The sequence below is a fragment of the Halichoerus grypus genome, chromosome 12, assembly GCF_964656455.1.
Source record: "Halichoerus grypus chromosome 12, mHalGry1.hap1.1, whole genome shotgun sequence".
Lineage (NCBI taxonomy): Eukaryota > Metazoa > Chordata > Mammalia > Carnivora > Phocidae > Halichoerus > Halichoerus grypus.
The window spans coordinates 101,203,057-101,221,543 of NC_135723.1; the positions used below are offsets into that span (position 1 = coordinate 101,203,057).

At 40.0% G+C, this 18,487-nt stretch overlaps 1 protein-coding gene across 4 annotated transcripts in view; it reads left to right on the forward strand.

Moving 5' to 3' along the window:
- The window catches only part of GALNT11 (polypeptide N-acetylgalactosaminyltransferase 11), a 58,444-nt gene that overhangs the window by 29,258 nt on the left and 10,699 nt on the right, over window positions 1-18,487 (forward strand). For 3 of the 4 annotated variants that reach the window (XM_078059761.1, XM_036069052.2, XM_036069054.2), the window contains exons 3-8: window positions 2,936-3,059; window positions 4,566-4,732; window positions 6,903-7,028; window positions 10,436-10,685; window positions 15,673-15,790; window positions 17,328-17,480. In XM_078059761.1, the coding sequence (XP_077915887.1) occupies window positions 2,936-3,059; window positions 4,566-4,732; window positions 6,903-7,028; window positions 10,436-10,685; window positions 15,673-15,790; window positions 17,328-17,480 (938 nt within the window). Of the gene's footprint in view, window positions 1-2,058; window positions 2,183-2,935; window positions 3,060-4,565; window positions 4,733-6,902; window positions 7,029-10,435; window positions 10,686-15,672; window positions 15,791-17,327; window positions 17,481-18,487 lie in introns of all 4 variants that reach the window. The other variant, XM_078059762.1, reaches the window with a different exon arrangement.

Genomic DNA, 18,487 nt, shown 5'->3' on the forward strand with positions numbered 1-18,487 from the left:
CCTATCAATGGACGTAAAGTAATCTCTTAATATGGAATAATTTTTTTTTTTTTAAAGATTTTATTTATTTGACAGAGAGAGAGACAGCAAGAGAGGGAACACAAGCAGAGAGGGACCCTGAGACCATGACCTGAGCTGAAGGCAGTCACTTAACCAACTGAGCCACCCAGGCGCCCCGGAATAATTTTTCATCAAAAGATATATATTAGAAAATAATCCTTTCAGTATCCAGTATGAGCTAGTTCTTTGATTTATTGAATCAAGGAATATTTATTGAGAATTTAGTTTACGCAAGGCACTGTCCTAGGTGCTGGGTGTCAAGCAGTTTCTATTTTATGTTTTGAACATGATCAAAGTCTCTGCTCTCGTGGAGTTTGCATCCTCTTATAAAATGTTAATGGAGCTTCGTTCTTTTGTATTTAAAAAAGGATGTACTCCACACCAAAAAACCCCAAATCCAATTTAAAAATGGGCAGAAGGTATAAACAGACATTTCTCCAAAGAAGACATCCAGATGGCCAACAGACACATGAAAAGATGTTCAACACCACTCATCATCAGGGAAATGCAAATCAAAACCACAATGATCTACCACTCCACACCTGTCAGGAAGGCGAAAATCAAAAACACAAGAAACAGGTGTCGGTGAGGATGTGGAGAAAAAGGACCCCTCATGCACTGTTGGTGAGAATACAAACTGGTGCAGCCACCTTTGGAAAACAGTATGGAAGTTCCTCAAAAAACTAAAAGTAGAATTACCATATTATCCAGTAATTCCACTTCTTGGTTTATACCCAAAGAATACAAAAACACTAAATTGAAAGGTTACATGTTACCCATATGTTATTGCAGCATTATTAGCCGAATTATAGAAGCAACCCAAGTGTTCATTGATAGATGAGTAGATAAAGAAGATGTGGTGTATATATACACAATGGAGTATTACTCAGCCATAAAAAAGAATAAAATCTTGCCATTTGCAACAACACGGATCTAGAGGGTATAATGCTAAGTGAAATAAGTCAGAGAAAGACAAATACCATATGATTTCACTTGTGTGGAATTTAAGAAACAAAAAGACAAACCAAGAAACAGACTCTTAATGAGAACAAACTGGTGGTTGTCAGAGAGGAGGTAGGTGGGGCTACGTGAAATAGGTGCAGGGGATTAAGAGTACATTTATTATGATGAGAACTGAGTAAGGTATGTATATTATACACGTGAAACTAATACAACATTGTATGTTAACTGTACTAGAATTTCCTTTTAAAAGTCCATATTACAGGGGCACCTGGGTGGCCCAGTTGTTAAGCGTCTGCCTTCAGCTCAGGTCGTGATCCTAGAGTCCTGGGATCGAGCCCCACATCGGGCTCCATGCTCAGCAGGGAGCCTGCTTCTCCCTCTCCCTCTGCCTGCCTGTCTGCCTACTTGTGCTCTCTCTCTCTGTCAAATAAAATCTTAAAAAAAAAATGTAAAAGTCTGTATTACAGTCTAAAACCATGAAAAGTTAACTAGTAACAGTTAAAATGTCAGCAGAATTCTCTGTTATTGACAAAGACTGAAAGTAATCAGGTGATTGAGAATCCCTGTTTAGGGGTATCTTAATACATGAAAAACACTGTAAAATGGAAGCAAAACATGGAATTTTGTTTTCATTATTATACAGCCAATAAGAACAGAGTATGCAAGGACACTAAATACTGCTTTAAAATGAAGTTTCTAGAGTTCTATCAGTAATGAAAATATTCTGTAAAAAAAAAAAATGTATTCCAGCTTTAAAAGCTCATAGAAAAAAGCATATTAAGAGGTAGTGTTTCCCAAAGTGGATCTGGGGACTCTAGTCATCTGTGGTCAAATAAATTGTGGAAGCAATGCATTCTGTACCCCATCCCCTCACACCTGGGTATCTGTAACAGTCAGCATCATTAAAGGATCAGGACTATCCTTCCATTCCAAATAAAACAGAACAAAACCTATTGGACTTTCAAAATCCATTATTTCTCTGGATTGTTTGACCATGAAATCCTTTTTTTCTTTTTAACATCTGTTAATGTCCAGTGGAATTAGATTTCTGTGACCAGACTTTGGGAAATGCTGGGACAAGGGAGTCATTCTGTGAGGAGAGGTTAAAGGTTTGATATGGGAAAGAGAACGAAAAGAGACATTATCCTTCTATGTAAAGGTAAGGTTTCTGAATGTTAGAGCAGGAATGTTAAATTGTAGTGATTTTGATGGGATCTCCCCGGGGAATTTCTTGCCTTTCTTGACTATGAAGCTGATTAAAGTCTGGAATCAGAGACTTTGTAGAAAGGCTTATCAATAATCTCTATTTTAGGGGCAGGGCTCCTATAAAAACTTGGCTGTCGGGGCGCCTGGGTGGCTCAGTCATTGGACGTTTGCCTTCTGCTCAGGTCATGATCCCGGAGTCTGGGATCGAGCCCTGCATCGGGCTCCCTGCTCCTCGGGGAGCCTGCTTCTCCCTTTTCCACTCCCCTTGCTTGTGTTCCCCTCTCACTGTCTCTGTCAAATAAATAAATAAATAAGTCTTAAAAAAACAAAAAACAAAAAACAAAACTTGCCTGTCATTGGGACCTGTTGCCCATATGGGTTCTATAATCTATTGCTTTTATGGAAAAATAATCATTCTTTTATTTCTGTCCATATGTAAGTATTTTTCTTGAAAATATTCTTAAGATTATGGCTAGTGAGCAGGTATTTATGATTAAGGTATACCTGCTTTTTGAGCTAGACTGACAAAAATTTGACTCTAACTTCAATTTACTTTTTTGAAAATGGAGACAAGTTAGAGTTGAGAAACGTGGCTATTTGGTTACAAGGGGTTAAAGTCAGGATTTTCTTAGGATCATAATATAACAATAACTGCAGCAGTCCTTTCCAGATTTAACATACTGACTGTAACTTCAATCTTTTGCAGGTATGATTTTTAATGAACGTGATCAGGAGTTGAGAGACTTAGGCTATCAGAAACATGCCTTCAACATGCTTATCAGTAACCGCTTGGGCTACCACAGGGACGTGCCAGACACCAGGAATGCTGCGTACGTTTCTCATTAGTTGATGCTGCTGCGTTTTAATGACTGCTTTTAGTGGCATTATAGTAAGTCGTGAGGATGGTGCTAATCAGTGCATTTAGGCTTCGTTATTCAGGATACTGGAAAACTTAAGGCAGATTTCCACTCCTATGACACCTGAAGCCTGAGATTGTACTAACAGAGTTCTAGAGCTTACTGTCTCTCTTGAAATTTAAATCAGAGGGGAAAGGCAATTATCAAATGTAATTAGATAACCTTCTGAGCATAAATTTGTTTGAAATGTTTATTGTATTTTTGGCAAAGGAATTAAAAATTGAAGAATTTCACTCATCTCACTTTTTTGTCTTTGTCATTTTTGTTGTTTCAAAGGCTTTCATTCATATGGTTGGTCAGTCAGTCATTCCACAGACCTTTTTAAGCATCTTTGTTTTCTAGACACTGTATTAGGTCTTGGAAGTAAGTAGAGGAAGACATAGTCCCTGGGATCACGGGGCTTAGGGTCTAGCAGGGGAGATAGATAAGGGAATGGGTAATTGCAGTAGTACAAGAATGAGGGCTGTGGTAGGAACTGGTGATGAAGTGGGGAACCGGAGACCAGACGTAAGGGAAGGCCTCCTAGAGGGTGCTGGCTGAGCAGCGCGCAGGGGACCGCTCCTGTGCAAACAGATGGAGGCATTACAGTACTCGGAAAGGCCCTGGAACCGTTCACTACGGCCGTAGTGGAAGAATGTCAGGAGACTGGAGGTAGCCAGGGCCCAGATGTTGGAATGCTTTGTATGCCATGCAAAAGAACATGGAATTCTGGATTTTATTCTTTAAGTTAGTGATTTTTTTTATTGTTGCTTGAAGCCACCTAACCCTTTTTGTCATTTTTAAAGATATTTATTTATTTGAGATAGAAAGAGCACAAGCGGGCAGAGAGGCAGAGGCAGAGGGAGAAGCAGGCTCTCCGCTGAGCAGGGAGCCCGATGCGGGGCTCGATCCCAGGACCCTGCGATCATGACCTGAGCCGAAGGCAGACGCTTAACCGACTGAGCCACCCAGGCGCCCCCATGATCTTGATTTATATACTAGTTTACTCAAATCTTTTTCTATTACTGGGTAAGAAATAAAATTTTCAAATACAAAGTTTTATATTTCTGTTTCCTTTTGAATGTTCGTTGTGGAGAAGCGAACATTACATTAACTTATGAATACTGCATTAAAAACTTGTAGTGATTTCATACAAATGACACATTTTTATATAACCTCTGTACCAAAAAAAGAAAAAAAATCATTTTTTAAATGTTAATCTAAAAATAAGCAGAGTAGCAGGTATTGGAGAGAGAAGTTATTAACAAACTGTAAAACTGTTGAGTGCGACCCCACAATGTATTCTTAAGTGCTTTTCAAGAAACTTTTGTTACAATGTAGGAAAGAGGCTGAGCAGGAGGCAGTTAATATTTAGTGAATAATGACCTAAAACATTTGAGCCTTTTAAGATGTCACATTTTCTCGTATGTGTCTTTACAGATGTAAAGACAAGTCTTACCCTGTGGACCTGCCAGTCGCTAGTGTTGTTATCTGTTTCTACAACGAAGCCTTGTCTGCCTTGCTCCGTACTGTGCACAGCGTCCTGGACCGCACACCAGCCCAGCTCCTTCATGAAATCATCCTTGTGGACGATGACAGTGACTTCGGTAAGGGCTGTTGTAGCTGATACTGTGGGATCTGGGCTGTTGATCACGGTAGGATTAGCATCAGCAGCATCAGCTGACAGTTCAGACGGGGGGTAGGACCCTGGGCCACACGGTTGCAGCAGAGTTAGCAACAAGTAAGTATCTGTTTGTTGATTAGAGGATAATTTTGAGGAAACAGCATTAGCTTTGTGATCTTTTTACAGACTGTGCTATTTTAAGTTTGGCCCTTGAAATTTTTCCCTTGGCTTACATTCTTAAAAAATGTTTATTTCAAAATAACTATAGATTAGTAACAGTGGGTTACGAAGAGGTCCTGTTACCCCTTCACCTAGTTTCCCCCACTGGTATAGTTAATGTAGTTACAGTGCAACATCAAGACCAGGAATTTGATGTCGGTACGATGTGTGTGTACAGTTCTGTGTCATTTTATCCTGTGTGCACGTTCCTGTAACCACCATTGTGATCACGATAAAGACGACTCCATGACCGCGAAAATCCCCCTCGCGCTACCTTCTAGTACTCACATCCACCTCCCTGACCCACTCCATCCCTAATCCCTGACAGCCTTAATCTCTGTGATTTTGTTTCTTTTTCTGATTTTGTCATTTTAAGAATGGTTGCATAAATGGAATCATACAATATGTGGCCTTTCAACATTGGCTTTTTTCTCTTGGTGTAATGCCTTGGGCTTACGTTTATCTAATGAGTCTGTTATACTGACTATCCCCAGATAAAAGTGGATTGCATTGTGATAGCTCTTAGATGATCTCTGAATGCCGGTGTTTTATGATTCAGTATTTATACACTTTTAAAAAATTTATTGAAATATAATCGACACACCATTTTATATTTGTTTTAGTTGCACAACATATTGATTCAACAGTTCTGTACATTACTTAGTGCTCGCCTCAATAAGTATAGTCATCATCTGTCACCATTACAGTGTTACTACAATATTATTGACTGTATTCCCTCTGCTGTATGTTTTCATCTCTGCGACTTACTTTGTAACTGGAAATTTATATTTTATATACCTTTCTTCAGTTCAACATAGATTTCTTAAGAATGGTTTCATGTACACACAGAAGACTCTTTATGCTACTCATTTGGCTCTAAGCTACCTTAAGAGATAGGTTGTATCCTCATTTCATAGAGGAGGAAATATTAAGTAATTTGCTTGAGGTCCCATAGCTGTTAAGTGGTAGAGCTGAAATTAGACCCTTGGTCCACATAGTTCTAAGCCTTCTGCTCTTTTCATTACAGCAAGCTGCAGAAGTACATTAATAAATTGTATGCATGATAAATTGTATGCCAGTTACAGATTTTTCATTACTCAAGAGCTTATTAGCAACTCTTACCAACAACGGAATTGGTCTACCAGTTGAATATATAAAGCAAGGAAATGTACACTGAGCCCAGTGGGAACAAAATGCTTACACCTTGCAAATACTGAAATAGCACAAGAGAAATTTAGAAAGGTTAATAGAAAACAAAACTTAATTTCAAAAATGAATAATTAAAAAGCCAAGATTGTGCGTCGGCATCAGATAGAAGACTGGCTAAGTACTAAATTACAGAATTGACGGTGGTGAACTTTTTTTAATCTGTATTTTGTTTTTCAGTTTATAGCTATTTTTCAAAGTGAAAACTCACGATAACTTAGAATGGTTTATCTACTAACAATGGAAAGAATTACTTATATGCTCTTTGAAGTTATGAAATTTAAAGGTAAATGAGCTAGAATTTTTAAAAAATATTTAGTGCCCTTGGAAGGTACTAAATTAATAAAAGGACATATTTACTGCTGTTATTATATAATTCTTGGTAGGGGCAATAGAAGTTGTTACAACTATTCTGAAATGGAGTAACAGTAAATTACTTTGAAACAAAAGACATACCTCATTTTTTTGGTTTTAAATCTGATTGAATGCAGTCAGCTGAACATTCAGTCACTCAAGGTAAGTATTCTTCTTGGCTAGTGTTTCAACTCTTACCCTTCATTTCTTTACTTTTTCTTCCTTACAAGATAAGTTATAATATTTTTTTAAATAAAGCAGCAGAAGATTCTATATTTGATAATTTAAGCACCAGATACAATCTTAGAGTAGCTATAAAAAAAAGTCTTTGTATATGTCTCTTGTGGTTTTATTATGGGACTCTTTATTTTCAGATGATCTGAAAGGAGAACTAGAGGAATATGTCCAAAAATATCTCCCTGGAAAAATTAAAGTAATAAGAAACCCAAAGCGTGAGGGATTGATTCGAGGAAGGATGATTGGAGCAGCCCACGCTACAGGTATAACTTCTGCTGCTCTTCTCAGTGGGTGTTGGCAACAAGGGCTTTGTCCTTGGTCTTTCCTGATTGTGCCGAGATCTGTGAAAAGTGATAGGAGGCTTGTTCACTTTGGAAAGGGTTTCTTTATAACTCCACCCCGGTTGTCCCAAAACAGACTCCAAGGACGTGAGCTCTAGAGTCCAAGCTGGTCTGTTTTCATAGTGGCCCTTATTGCGAATTATTGTTCCTCATGTAGGTTTGTATCTTGCTTACTTATATAAGGAGAAGAGTAAAACAAAATGTAACTGTATAATTTTTTTTATTTTTAATTTTTTTTACTTTTAATTTTTTTTAAAGATTTATTTATTTGAGAGAGTGAGCGAGCATGCAGGGGGAAGGGGCAGAGGGAGAAGGGAGAGAGAGAATCTGCAGCAGACTCCATACTGAGTGCAGAACCTGACACAGGTTTCAGTCCCATGACCCTGAGATCATGACCTGAGCTGAAATCAAGAGTCAGATGGCCCTTCAGCAGACGGAGCCACCCAGGTGCCCCTGTAATTTTTTTTAAATACAAAATTTAAAATATGTGTACTTAGACTGTTTGATTTGAGTTATGCCAATAATTCTCAAGTACAAATGCATACCTCTGGTGATAATGCATCATGGTTTTTGTTGGATAAATGGACATAATGTTGAAAATTGAGTTACAGGGGCACCTGGCTGGCTCAGTCAGTAGAGTGTGCGACTCTTGATCTCTGGGGTTATAAGTTCAAGCCCCATGCTGGTGTGGAGATTACTTAAAAAATAAAATCTTTAAAAAATAAAATAAAAATAAAAATTGATTTATAAAACTATAAAGGTACTTTCTTTAAAATTCTCTCTCAATCCTTCTGATTCCATCGAAGATAAAGTCTCCATTACAAATATACCTTTAAAACATTTCCAGCGTATACTCATCTCCCCTTAGAAAAAGAAAGAACAGGGGGGCGCCTGGGTGGCTCAGTTGGTTAAACGTCTGCCTTTAGCTCCTGGGCATCGGGCTCCCTGCTTAGCAGGGAGTCTGCTTCTCCCTCTCCCTCTCCCTCTGCCCCTCACCCCTCCTTGTGCTTTCTCTTTCTTGCTCTCTCTCAAATAAATAAATAAAATCTTTAAAAAAAAAACAGGTATCAAATTTAGTCTTTTGCAGAAAATATATCTGGTCAGTCCTCCGTTACCTGACATTGAATCCATTGTTACTTCTTTTTGTGGTTGCCTCTGTAAGGTTAGTGATCCTGATTTTCATTTATGATCTTGATAAAATTTTCCTTTTAAAATTTTATTTAAGTTAAATGAATCAGTTTTAAAATATTAGGTGTATAATAGTGCAGGTAGTGTATGGTTATGGCAAAAAAAACCCATGAAGGTAATTTGAGAATTCCAGAACTTGAGTTGGGGGCTTGTAGTGACATCTCCCACCTTCCCTGTCTGCCCCTTGCATCGAGATAACCAGTCACGGGGGTTTACAGTGGCTGCACTGCTTTGTCTACCACCCTCCTGCACACCCGCTGGCCTACTTGCTGAGTGTAGGCGGGACTTGGTGTTTTAGTCTTTCTTCCCTCCTTTCTCTTAAAGCCACAACAAACTGAAGTAATTCACAGGCATCCAGTCTACAGTCATATGTAGAATGAATTCAAGGCCTATGATTTTTTCTTTAGAATTCTAGTCAAATAAGTACCTAATGACTTGGGTGAGTTGAGATAAAGAGAAAATTGTGGGGAATGGCAAGATTATGCCATTCAAAATGTACTGTTACATTATTACTAAAAATTTGTATTTTTCAGATAACAATAGTTTTTTTCTTTATGGTCTTTTGGTCCTCGTTCAAATGTAGTTTAGAGTTTGTCAGAAGCAACTCAGGGTTGCAGAAGGGGAGGGGGTGGGGGGATGGGGTAACTGGGTGATGGGCATTAAGGAGGGCATGTGATGTGATGAGCACGGGTGTGTTACACGCACCTCATGAATCATTGAACACTCCACCTGAAACTAACGAGGTACTATATGTTGGCTAGTCGAATTTAAATAAATTTTAAAAAATGAAAAAAGCAGCAAGCCAGTTTTGGGGAAGTCAGTCTCAGGTTCAGCGTAACCAGGTATAATCTTACTTCCTTTAGTTAAATCAAAAAAAGTAACATTTTTAGAATTAAGAAAAGCTATGAATACATTTTCTCCTCAAAGGAACCTTGATTGAATTGACTTCACTTCACCTTGAATAGTGAACAGGCTGAGTGCCTTTCTGTATTAAAGGACATCTGCGGAGCTTTCTTGCCGGAGGTATTTCTGCTGTCATTAGTTGAAGTAGGATGCATCTTGTTAAAATAGGTGCTTTTAAGGAATTCATATAAAATCTATATTGATGCATTTCATGGATAAACCTTTAGAAGAAGAAGAATGCCACCTGGTGATGAGATTCTAAGTTTCTCAGTTGCTAAGAATCACCATAAAGTTATCAAAGAAATTTGGAATTATCAAAGAAACCCGCACTTCTGCTCACGTTTATCAAAAGGAGTTAAAAATGTTGGATAAAATCATTATGATTTTTATTTTACTAGCTAGAAGAAAAGATATCCCATTGGCTCGCGAGAGCCGCTACAGCCAACCAGGTTGGGGAAAGGAAGGAAAGGCAGCAAATGGAAGAAGAAATGAGCATGTGGCCATTGAGTGGTGACTTCAGAGGACAGGGGAGCCCATGTCCCTGGCATGGCGGAAGGGGTACATGGTTCTCGCACTCCTGAGAGAACTGCTGTGTTGTGGCGATGGTCGATAATGTGGTCATGTTTCTGAGTCACCAGTGAAAACAGTTATGTTCTCTAGCCTCTGTTCACTAAGGCAGGGAAATGTATCCTAAATTTAGAATTTTTTTTTTAGAGAAGGGGGAGGGGCAGAGGGAGAGGGAGAGAGAGAATCTCAAGCAGACTCCCTGCTGCTGAGCGCAGAGCCCAACTCGGGGCTCGATTCCCAACCCCAAGATCATGACCTGAGGCGAAACCAAGAGTCGGACGCTTAACCGACTGCGCTACCCAGGTGCCCCCAAATTTAGAAATATTTTGATTGTGGTAAGTGTAATAATAACTACACACAAGTGGCCACTGTCCCTGCACCGCACCCCGTACCTTTCTGTCCAACGAACAGAATTGTTCCTGTGAGACTTTGAATCTCCTCACTGAGGAGAATCGGAATTTACGTGTACGTGTTTCTCAGTCAGAGCAGTGCAGTCGAGGCAGAATCCCGGCTAAAAGTCCTCCTCTCTTCCTGGTGGGCAGTGGAGTAGTGGAGTCATCGCTGGGCTGGAGGCGCGGCGATTGTATTTCATACCATGTGGACGCGTCGTCTGACGGAACTGGCAGCCGTACCTCAAGGGAGGGCTGGTCCCCTGTTGTTTGCCTCCTCAGGAGAAGTCCTGGTGTTCCTGGACAGCCACTGCGAAGTGAACGTGGTGTGGCTGCAGCCGTTGCTGGCTGCCATCCGGCAGGACCGGCGGACCGTGGTGTGCCCTGTCATCGACATCATCAGCGCGGACACGCTCGCCTACAGCTCGTCCCCTGTCGTGCGGGGAGGTTTCAACTGGGGTCTGCACTTCAAGTGGGATCTTGTGCCCCTGTCTGAGCTCGGAGGACCAGCAGGAGCCACTGCGCCGATAAAGTGAGGTTTCTCCTCTGGGTGTGGAAAGTTCTGTCAGTACTTCTTCAAACGAGAACCCCTGCTTCGCAGGGAGCAGAAGTGTTGGCTTAATTTGTCCGCTAGAAATTCTTGAGTGCTCACTGGATTTTATATGCTGCGCCAACTCCTAAGGAGAGATTGGTGAATTCGGAATTACTCATGTCCTCAAGGGTGTATCACTTAGAAGGGCAGACAAATAAGAGCAGTATCTTGGGATAATGGCTGCATAGCATACGGTGTTTTTTATGCCGATTATCATGGTTTATTGCTTTTGTCATCTACTTACCTTCAGTTCTTTGCTAGTATGAGTGGTGTTGTGAAGAACATTTGCTATATGAGCCTTCTCTATAATTAGGATTTTTAGGATGGATTCCTGCTAGTACAGTTAAAAGTCACAGGGTAGAAATTATTTTCAGTTCTCATTCATATTCTCAGTATAATCTGCTTATATATTATTTATTATTTTTTGTTTTAAATTTCTCATGTGGATTTCAGAGAGGTTTGTCTGTTTCTACTTTTTAACATTCTTGGACCTACAGTTTTGTTTTTTTTTTTTTTACTTGTGACAAAATAGCATATATAAAAAGTACACATAGGTATGTATGTATTATGCACACAATTTAATAAATGGTTATAATAACATCTGTGCAGTTACCACCCAGGTCAGGACACAGCACCCAGATGCCCTCTGTACCCCTGTTCCTGGTCACAGCCCCTGCCCCTAGAGCTGTCATTACCCTGACCTGGTGATCATTTCCTCGCCTTCCTGGAGTTTTACCATCTCTGCGTGCGTCTCTAAATATAGTTCAGTTTTGCCTGTTCTTGGACTTGGTATAAAATGAAGCCATTGGACTCATTTTGTCTTGCTGCTCTTACTCAACATTGCTTTAAAAAATTCATCTGTATTACAGTGTATGGCTCTCCTTTATAGAGCAGTGAAGGAGGGTCATGTTCTATGATATGTTCTGTCCAGACTTACCCAGTTTACTGTTGGAGGGCAGGTTGGGCGGTTTTCACTTGTCTTTCTTTAATGTCACAGATGGTGCTGTTATCAGCACCGTTATTCCCACCTTCTAGTTTAAGAAGAAAACTGCCTGGTTGTGGGGCATGCCTCTTTTTACCTTTAGGAGATGATGTTTTCCCAGCACTTCAGGTGGCTCTGCAGTTGGCCTGTGGGGACTTGCCAGCTTCCTTTCATCTGACCCAGACTTGGAGGGAGACCTCGGCCAGTTCCTGGGGCCTGATGTGGTCTGCTGGCCGAGCAGGGCCGTCTTCTGCTCTCTCGTGCTTTGTGCGAGAATCTGCTGCAGCTCCTGCGAAGTTCAGTGTCAGAACCTGACACTCGGGAAAGCAGGGCTGCATCTGCGGACTGTCCGTCTGTGTTTCTGGTCTCTACAGCCGCACGTCCTGTGATTGGAGGCAGGCAGCGGTGACTCCATTTTGTCCTCCCGGCTGTCCCTGGTGCTCTCTGTGACAAGGTAAAGACGCACCGCGCAGGAAGACGGTGCCCCGGCTGCTGCTCGCTCTCTGCGTTCGTGCCCCTGCCAGTTCTTGCCTGTTTCACCATCTTCGTGGGCGTTGGTTGTCATTGTTTAATTTTTAATACTTTTAATCACAAATATGTATTCAGTAACAAAATAGTATAGAAGAACTTTGGATGAGGAGTGGCTGGCTCCCTCCTTGCTCCCTGTTCTCAGTCCTTCTCCCCAGAGGCTAATTCTTATCACTATTTTTATTTTGGATCTTCCATTTATTGCTTTTTTCACTCTAGATGAATAACCTATTCCTCTTTTCAATGTCAAACTGACTTTAGGTCCTTTCTGTGGGCAAAGTGAAGATTTTGTTCCTCTGTGTCACTCTCTTCTCTCTGGCCTGGTGGTGTAGTGTGCATGTTTCTGTTGGTACCAGGAGAAAGCAGCACTCGAGGGCTGGGACAGCACCATCTGACCCTCCTCCTCGCATGGCGAGCATGTTAGTGCCCCTTCCTCCTCCTGCCGCTTTCCCCCACTTTTCTCCCAGTTCTTCTGTGAGTTCTCTCACTTTTAGGATTTCAGGGTTGCTAACTTCTTAAGGTGGATGTTTAGATTTTTAAATTGTTCATCATTTTTCCTTTCCTAATACAGTTATTGAAGGTGATAAACTTTCTTCTAACCATGGCTTTAGCTGTATCCCACAAATTACTATTTTTTGTGATTTTTTTTTTTTAATTTTAAAAGATTTTATTTATTTGAGAGAGAAAGAGAGAGAGAGAGCATGAGAGGGGGGAGGGTCCGAGGGAGAAGCAGACTCCTTGCTGAGCAGAGAGCCTGATGCGGACTCGATCCCGGGACTCCAGGATCATGACCTGAGCCGAAGGCAGTCGCTTAACCAACTGAGCCACCCAGGCGCCCTTTTGTCATTTATTTTAAAATAGTTTCATTGTGATGGTTTTTCTGATCCATAGGTTATTTAGCAGTACATTTATTATTCCCCAGGTATATGAGGATTTTATAATTATGTATTCCTAGCTTTTCACTGTGATCAAAAAATATTCTGTATGATTTTAATTCTTTGAAAATTGGTGAGATTTGCTTTGTGGCCAAGCACATGAGTAATTTTTGTAAATGTTCCTTGTGTGCCTGGAAAATTTGTATTTTCTGTGGTTGTTAAAAAATGGGATTCTATATCAATTCAGTCAAGTTTATTCTATTATTCAGATATTCTATACTTTTGTTAATTCTTTAAAAAACTATGGAAGCATAGTTGACATGTAGTGTTATATTAGTTTCAGGTGCACGACATAGCAGTTCAGTGGTTCTGTGCATTACACAGTGTGCACCGTGGTAAGTGTAGTTATACTTGTATCAGTTATTAAATATGGTATATTAAAGTTTCTCACTGCAATTGTGTATTTGTTTCTCCTTGTAGTTCTTTATCTGTTTTCTTCATATGTTTTGAGGCTGTCTTCTGTCTCCATAGATGTCTGAAAATTTGGAGTTATTAAATTATTAGATCTTGTGAATGAAACCATTTATTCTAGACTTTCAGAATAGTAAAACTTTTGCATTATAGTGACATTAATATGGCTATTCTAGCTTTGTTGTAATATTTGCATCGTGTAACTTTCCTTTTGTTGTCAGTCTCTGTGGTCTTCTATTTCGATGTGTCCCTTGCAAGGAGCATGTAGTTGCTTTTGTATTATGATTTGTTGCTAAACCAGTGTGAAAAACTTCCTTTTACTCCAGTTGATTACATTGAATATTACTTGTATTTTGTGCTTATGATTACAGTGGCACTGTGTTCTTTTCTTCCCCTTCCTCTCTTGCTTTCTTTTGATCTTGAGTTTGGATTTTTTATTATTCTGTTCCCAACTGCCACCCCATTATTAGATGTTATATGTTCTTAATACTATTCTTGTAGTGATTACCATAGAGAATACGGCGTACATTCTTGCAACATAATTTGGTACTTCAAACAATGTAGGGTTCTGAGAATGTTCATTCTCCAGTTTATCTCCCCTCAGTTTATATTGTTGAAGTGTGTGTGTGCTTTAACCCTACAAGACATTTTTTATGTGGCCATTATTCATCTAGGTTTACCCACATACTTCCCCTTTTATTTTACTCTTTATTCTCTCTGCACCTGCAAACTTCCATATGGGATTATTTTCATTCTGACTAAAGAAGACATTTTAAATGTATTTCCTTTGGCTGGACCTTCTGGTGATTACTTCTCTCTGGCTTTTTGTAAAAATGTCTTCCTTTCACGATTACTTTGAAGTATAATTTTACTTCATACCCATTTCTACGTTGGTGGGTAGATTCTTGGGACTTTGAAGGTAATCATTCAAGAACCACTGGCTTCCACTGTTTGTGGTGAGAAGCCAGCAACACTCTCTTATTTTTGAAGGCAGCCTCTCATTGGCTGCTTGAATTTCTTCTCTTTGTCAGAAGGGTTTTTCAGATATACATAAATTTGGTTTCTTTTTTGATCTGTCTATCTGCCAAATTTTGCATCTTGTCTTTTATCCTTGCATATATTGAGCAGTTATTTTAAAGTCTCTGCCTGATAACTACATTATTTGAAACCCCTGCACATCTGTTTCTCTTGTAGATTGTTTCTCTTGTTTTTCTTTCATGTGCTTTATCTTCCTGATTGCCTGGTTATTTATTTGTTTAGTTGCTTATTTACTTTTGCTTGGTGGCGGACACTGTCATGAAAAATTATGGAAATACATTCATACCTGAGATGGTGTTTTCTGCCTGCAGAGAAGTTTTGCTTCACTTCCAGCAGGGAGCTTGGGACGCTGAAATCCACCATCACCTTAACTCAGTTTCAGGAAGTGAGACAGCTGGAAGCTGAGCTTGTGTCTCCTTGAGGGCCAGTCTCCTTCAGATTCTCTCATTAACAGTCTCAGTCTTAGCAGTATTGACGTTTTGGGCCAGATCCTTCTCTGTTGTGGGCGCTGTCTTGTGCATTTTAGAATATGCAGTAGCGTGCTCGGCTGCAGCCCATCAGTTGCTGGTAGAACTCCCTCCGCCCCCATTGTGACAACTAAAAATGTTTCCGGACATTAATGAAATGTTTGCTTGGGGACAAAATCATCCTGTTTGAGAGCCACTGGTCTAAGTCAAAGTTTGTCTGGTCTCCCCTTGGTAGGCTCTGGAGTCCAGTTTTTATCCCACTGTTTTGTGAGACTGTCAAAAGGAATTAATTCATATCTCTTTCTAAGAACAGTGTTATAATTTAAAAAGTACTTTTGATGCTTAGAAAAGTAGCCTTCATTTGCCAGATATCTAGTATATCATTGGCGATCTAGAAAATTCAGTTACATGGCCCAGCTCATTCCCTGATGTTAGATAAAATGTTTCATAATAGTTAATCTGGTTTTCATTAGTGATGTTACAAAGGTGCGCTGAATTTTTTTTAAAACAAAGATGATAGCTAATTGGCTGTGTAGAATTGGTACAGTAATTATTTCCTTTTCTAGGTCACCTACAATGGCTGGAGGATTGTTTGCCATGAACAGACACTATTTCAATGAACTTGGACAGTACGACAATGGCATGGATATCTGGGGAGGAGAAAATTTAGAAATATCATTTCGGGTAATTTTTTCATCTTTAACTCTATGTAGTAGAATATAATTTTCATCTACAATCTCATATTTTCTGTCCGTTCTCTTTGATTATCTTTGTTAACAAATTGTCCTTAATGAATGCTACTTTATCATAATCCGTGATGTGGATAATATCCATTCAAAGTGTGGAAAGTATTTAAGCAGCTTTATTTTATAAGAATTTAAAAAGGAAGGTTGTAATGAATGGTTGGGTATAATTTCAGCTGTCTAAATGTGCATTTATTTTTTTTTAAAGATTTTATTTTTTTGACAGAGAGAGACACAGCGAGAGAGGGCACACAGGCAGGGGGAGTGGGAGAGGGAGAAGCAGGCTTCCCGCCGAGCAGGGAGCCCGATGCGGGGCTCGATCCCAGGACACTGGGATCATGACCTGAGCCAAAGGCAGATGCTTAACGACTGAGCCACCCAGGCGCCCCTAAAAGTGCATTTAATCTAATTTTGTTCTTTGTCAGTTTATTAATCTTATTTGTTAACCCTAGACACATATATTTAGGGTGATTGGATTTCCCTGATTGCTCAAGACCATCCTGGTTCACACCTGTTCTCCCAGGAAAATTATTAATAATTCCCCATCCCACTTTCAGGAGTAGCTAGCAGAATCCTTTACATATACAAGTCCATCCAGCCCGAGGAAGGAATTAATCTTTCGTAATTGGGTCTCTTCTCCAGCTGCAAACGTTGGGAAGATGGTGGTATAGGTGGGGTCTGGAACTCCGGGAACTGGGAGTTGGAGGACAGTCTTTGCCAAGGGCAGAGTGAGGGCCAGGGAAAGAACGCGGACCTCTGCGTACTAGCAGATGTCCTCACTCTCCACTTCCCAGCTCCTGGGCTGCGCAGCAGAACCCCCACAATACCACAGTATGTTGTGCATGTGTCATTTTGTATTTTTGCAGTGTATTGACCACAATGTTTTTAAAAGGTAGTTTTTCCTACATAATCTTTAGAATTTTAAAGTTGAAAGAAATAATAGATATCGTTAGTTCAGTCTTATTTTGGACAGAAGGTAATGGTGTCCCACAAAAACTAAAATAACCATATAAAGTAACCCAGATGGCCAAGGGCAAAGCAAAATTTAGACGAGAACTAAGATCTTTTGAATCTTAATAGAATTATTCAGTATATTTCATTATTCCTGTATATATACATGTTATAAGAAAGTACCAGGAAACTGAGATTAGAGGACCAGCCAGTAAGCATTCTTTGTCCTTAAGTCCTGAGGATCAAGTTCCTTGATCTGTTAAAACAGCAAAGTACATGGTAAGTGCGATTTTAGACACAGAGTAGTAAAAGAATATTACACTTTTTTAGAATTTAGTTTCTTTTTAATCATAAAGACATAATTTTTTTTAATGTACCCTTTGACTTTCTTGTATTTGATAGTTATATAAAACATCTTGCAAAGTCTCATAAGCACCTATTTAATAAAGATTAATTTCAAGAAAACACATACATTGATTTCATTGCAATGCGAGGCAACTATTAATACATATTTTGCTCCTGACCAGATTTGGATGTGTGGAGGTAAACTCTTCATCATCCCTTGCTCTAGAGTCGGACACATTTTCCGAAAAAGGCGACCGTATGGTTCTCCTGAAGGCCAGGACACCATGACCCACAACTCCCTGAGGCTGGCACATGTTTGGTTGGATGAATATAAGGTGAGATTCAGTTACTGTGTTGGAAGGGTCGCTAGGCTGTTGCTTCTTTGCAGACGGCTCTGCTTACCTGTCTTTTCACTCTGGCATGTTTCTGTGGGACGGCCATCCCTTTCTACATTTCTTTTTCCTCTCATTTTTTTGTTGTGACCCTTTTAATTTTCCAAGTGACCACTCTATAAAAGGAAATACAGCTAACATCAGAAGAAATTCTCTTTTCAGTGTCTTTGTTCCTCTGACTCCCACAGAACGTGGCTCCTTTTCTTTGCTCCTTGGGCTTTGCTGTGTCCCAGTCTCACCACTTCCCCTGTTCAATCTGCACATGTAGTGTTCCTTCCCACTTTCTCTTCTGCTGTGATATTTCCTTTGTAACATCTTTATTGAGGTATAATTCACAAGTCATTTTATCACCCCAAAAAGAAACTCCATATCCTTTCAACCATCACTCCCTAATCTCCTGCAGCCCTAGACAACTACCAATCTGCCTCCTGACTCTCTAGATTTTTGCCTATTCTGAACATTTCCTACGAACGGAATCCTACAACACATGGTCTCCTGTGACCATCTTAGTAAGCATGATGTTTTCAGGTTCATCCATATTGTACCATGTAGCGTTACTTCATTCTTTTTTATTGCCAAATAATATTCCATTGTGTGAATACACATTGTATCCATTCATGAGTTATGAGAAATGCTGCTGTGAACATTTGTGCACAATTAATTTTTTTAAACGAGCGTTTGAGTATCTACTATATACCAGGCTCTGTGTTGGGTTTTGGGAGAGTCAGAGACGACTGAGGGAATGCAGTGACTTCACATTGTGCGGTACTGGGCGTGGAGGTGGGTGCTGTGTACTGTGGGGAGAACATCACTGCGTGGAGGCTTTGGTCATGCTCCTGGCACACTGCAGGTCGCCTCCCTTCTCCCTCTTCTAGACTCCGAGTTCGTTCTCCGTGTTCCTCAGCTTTGAGTCACACTATCTCCCAGCAGCTCTTAGAAAGTGGTTCACA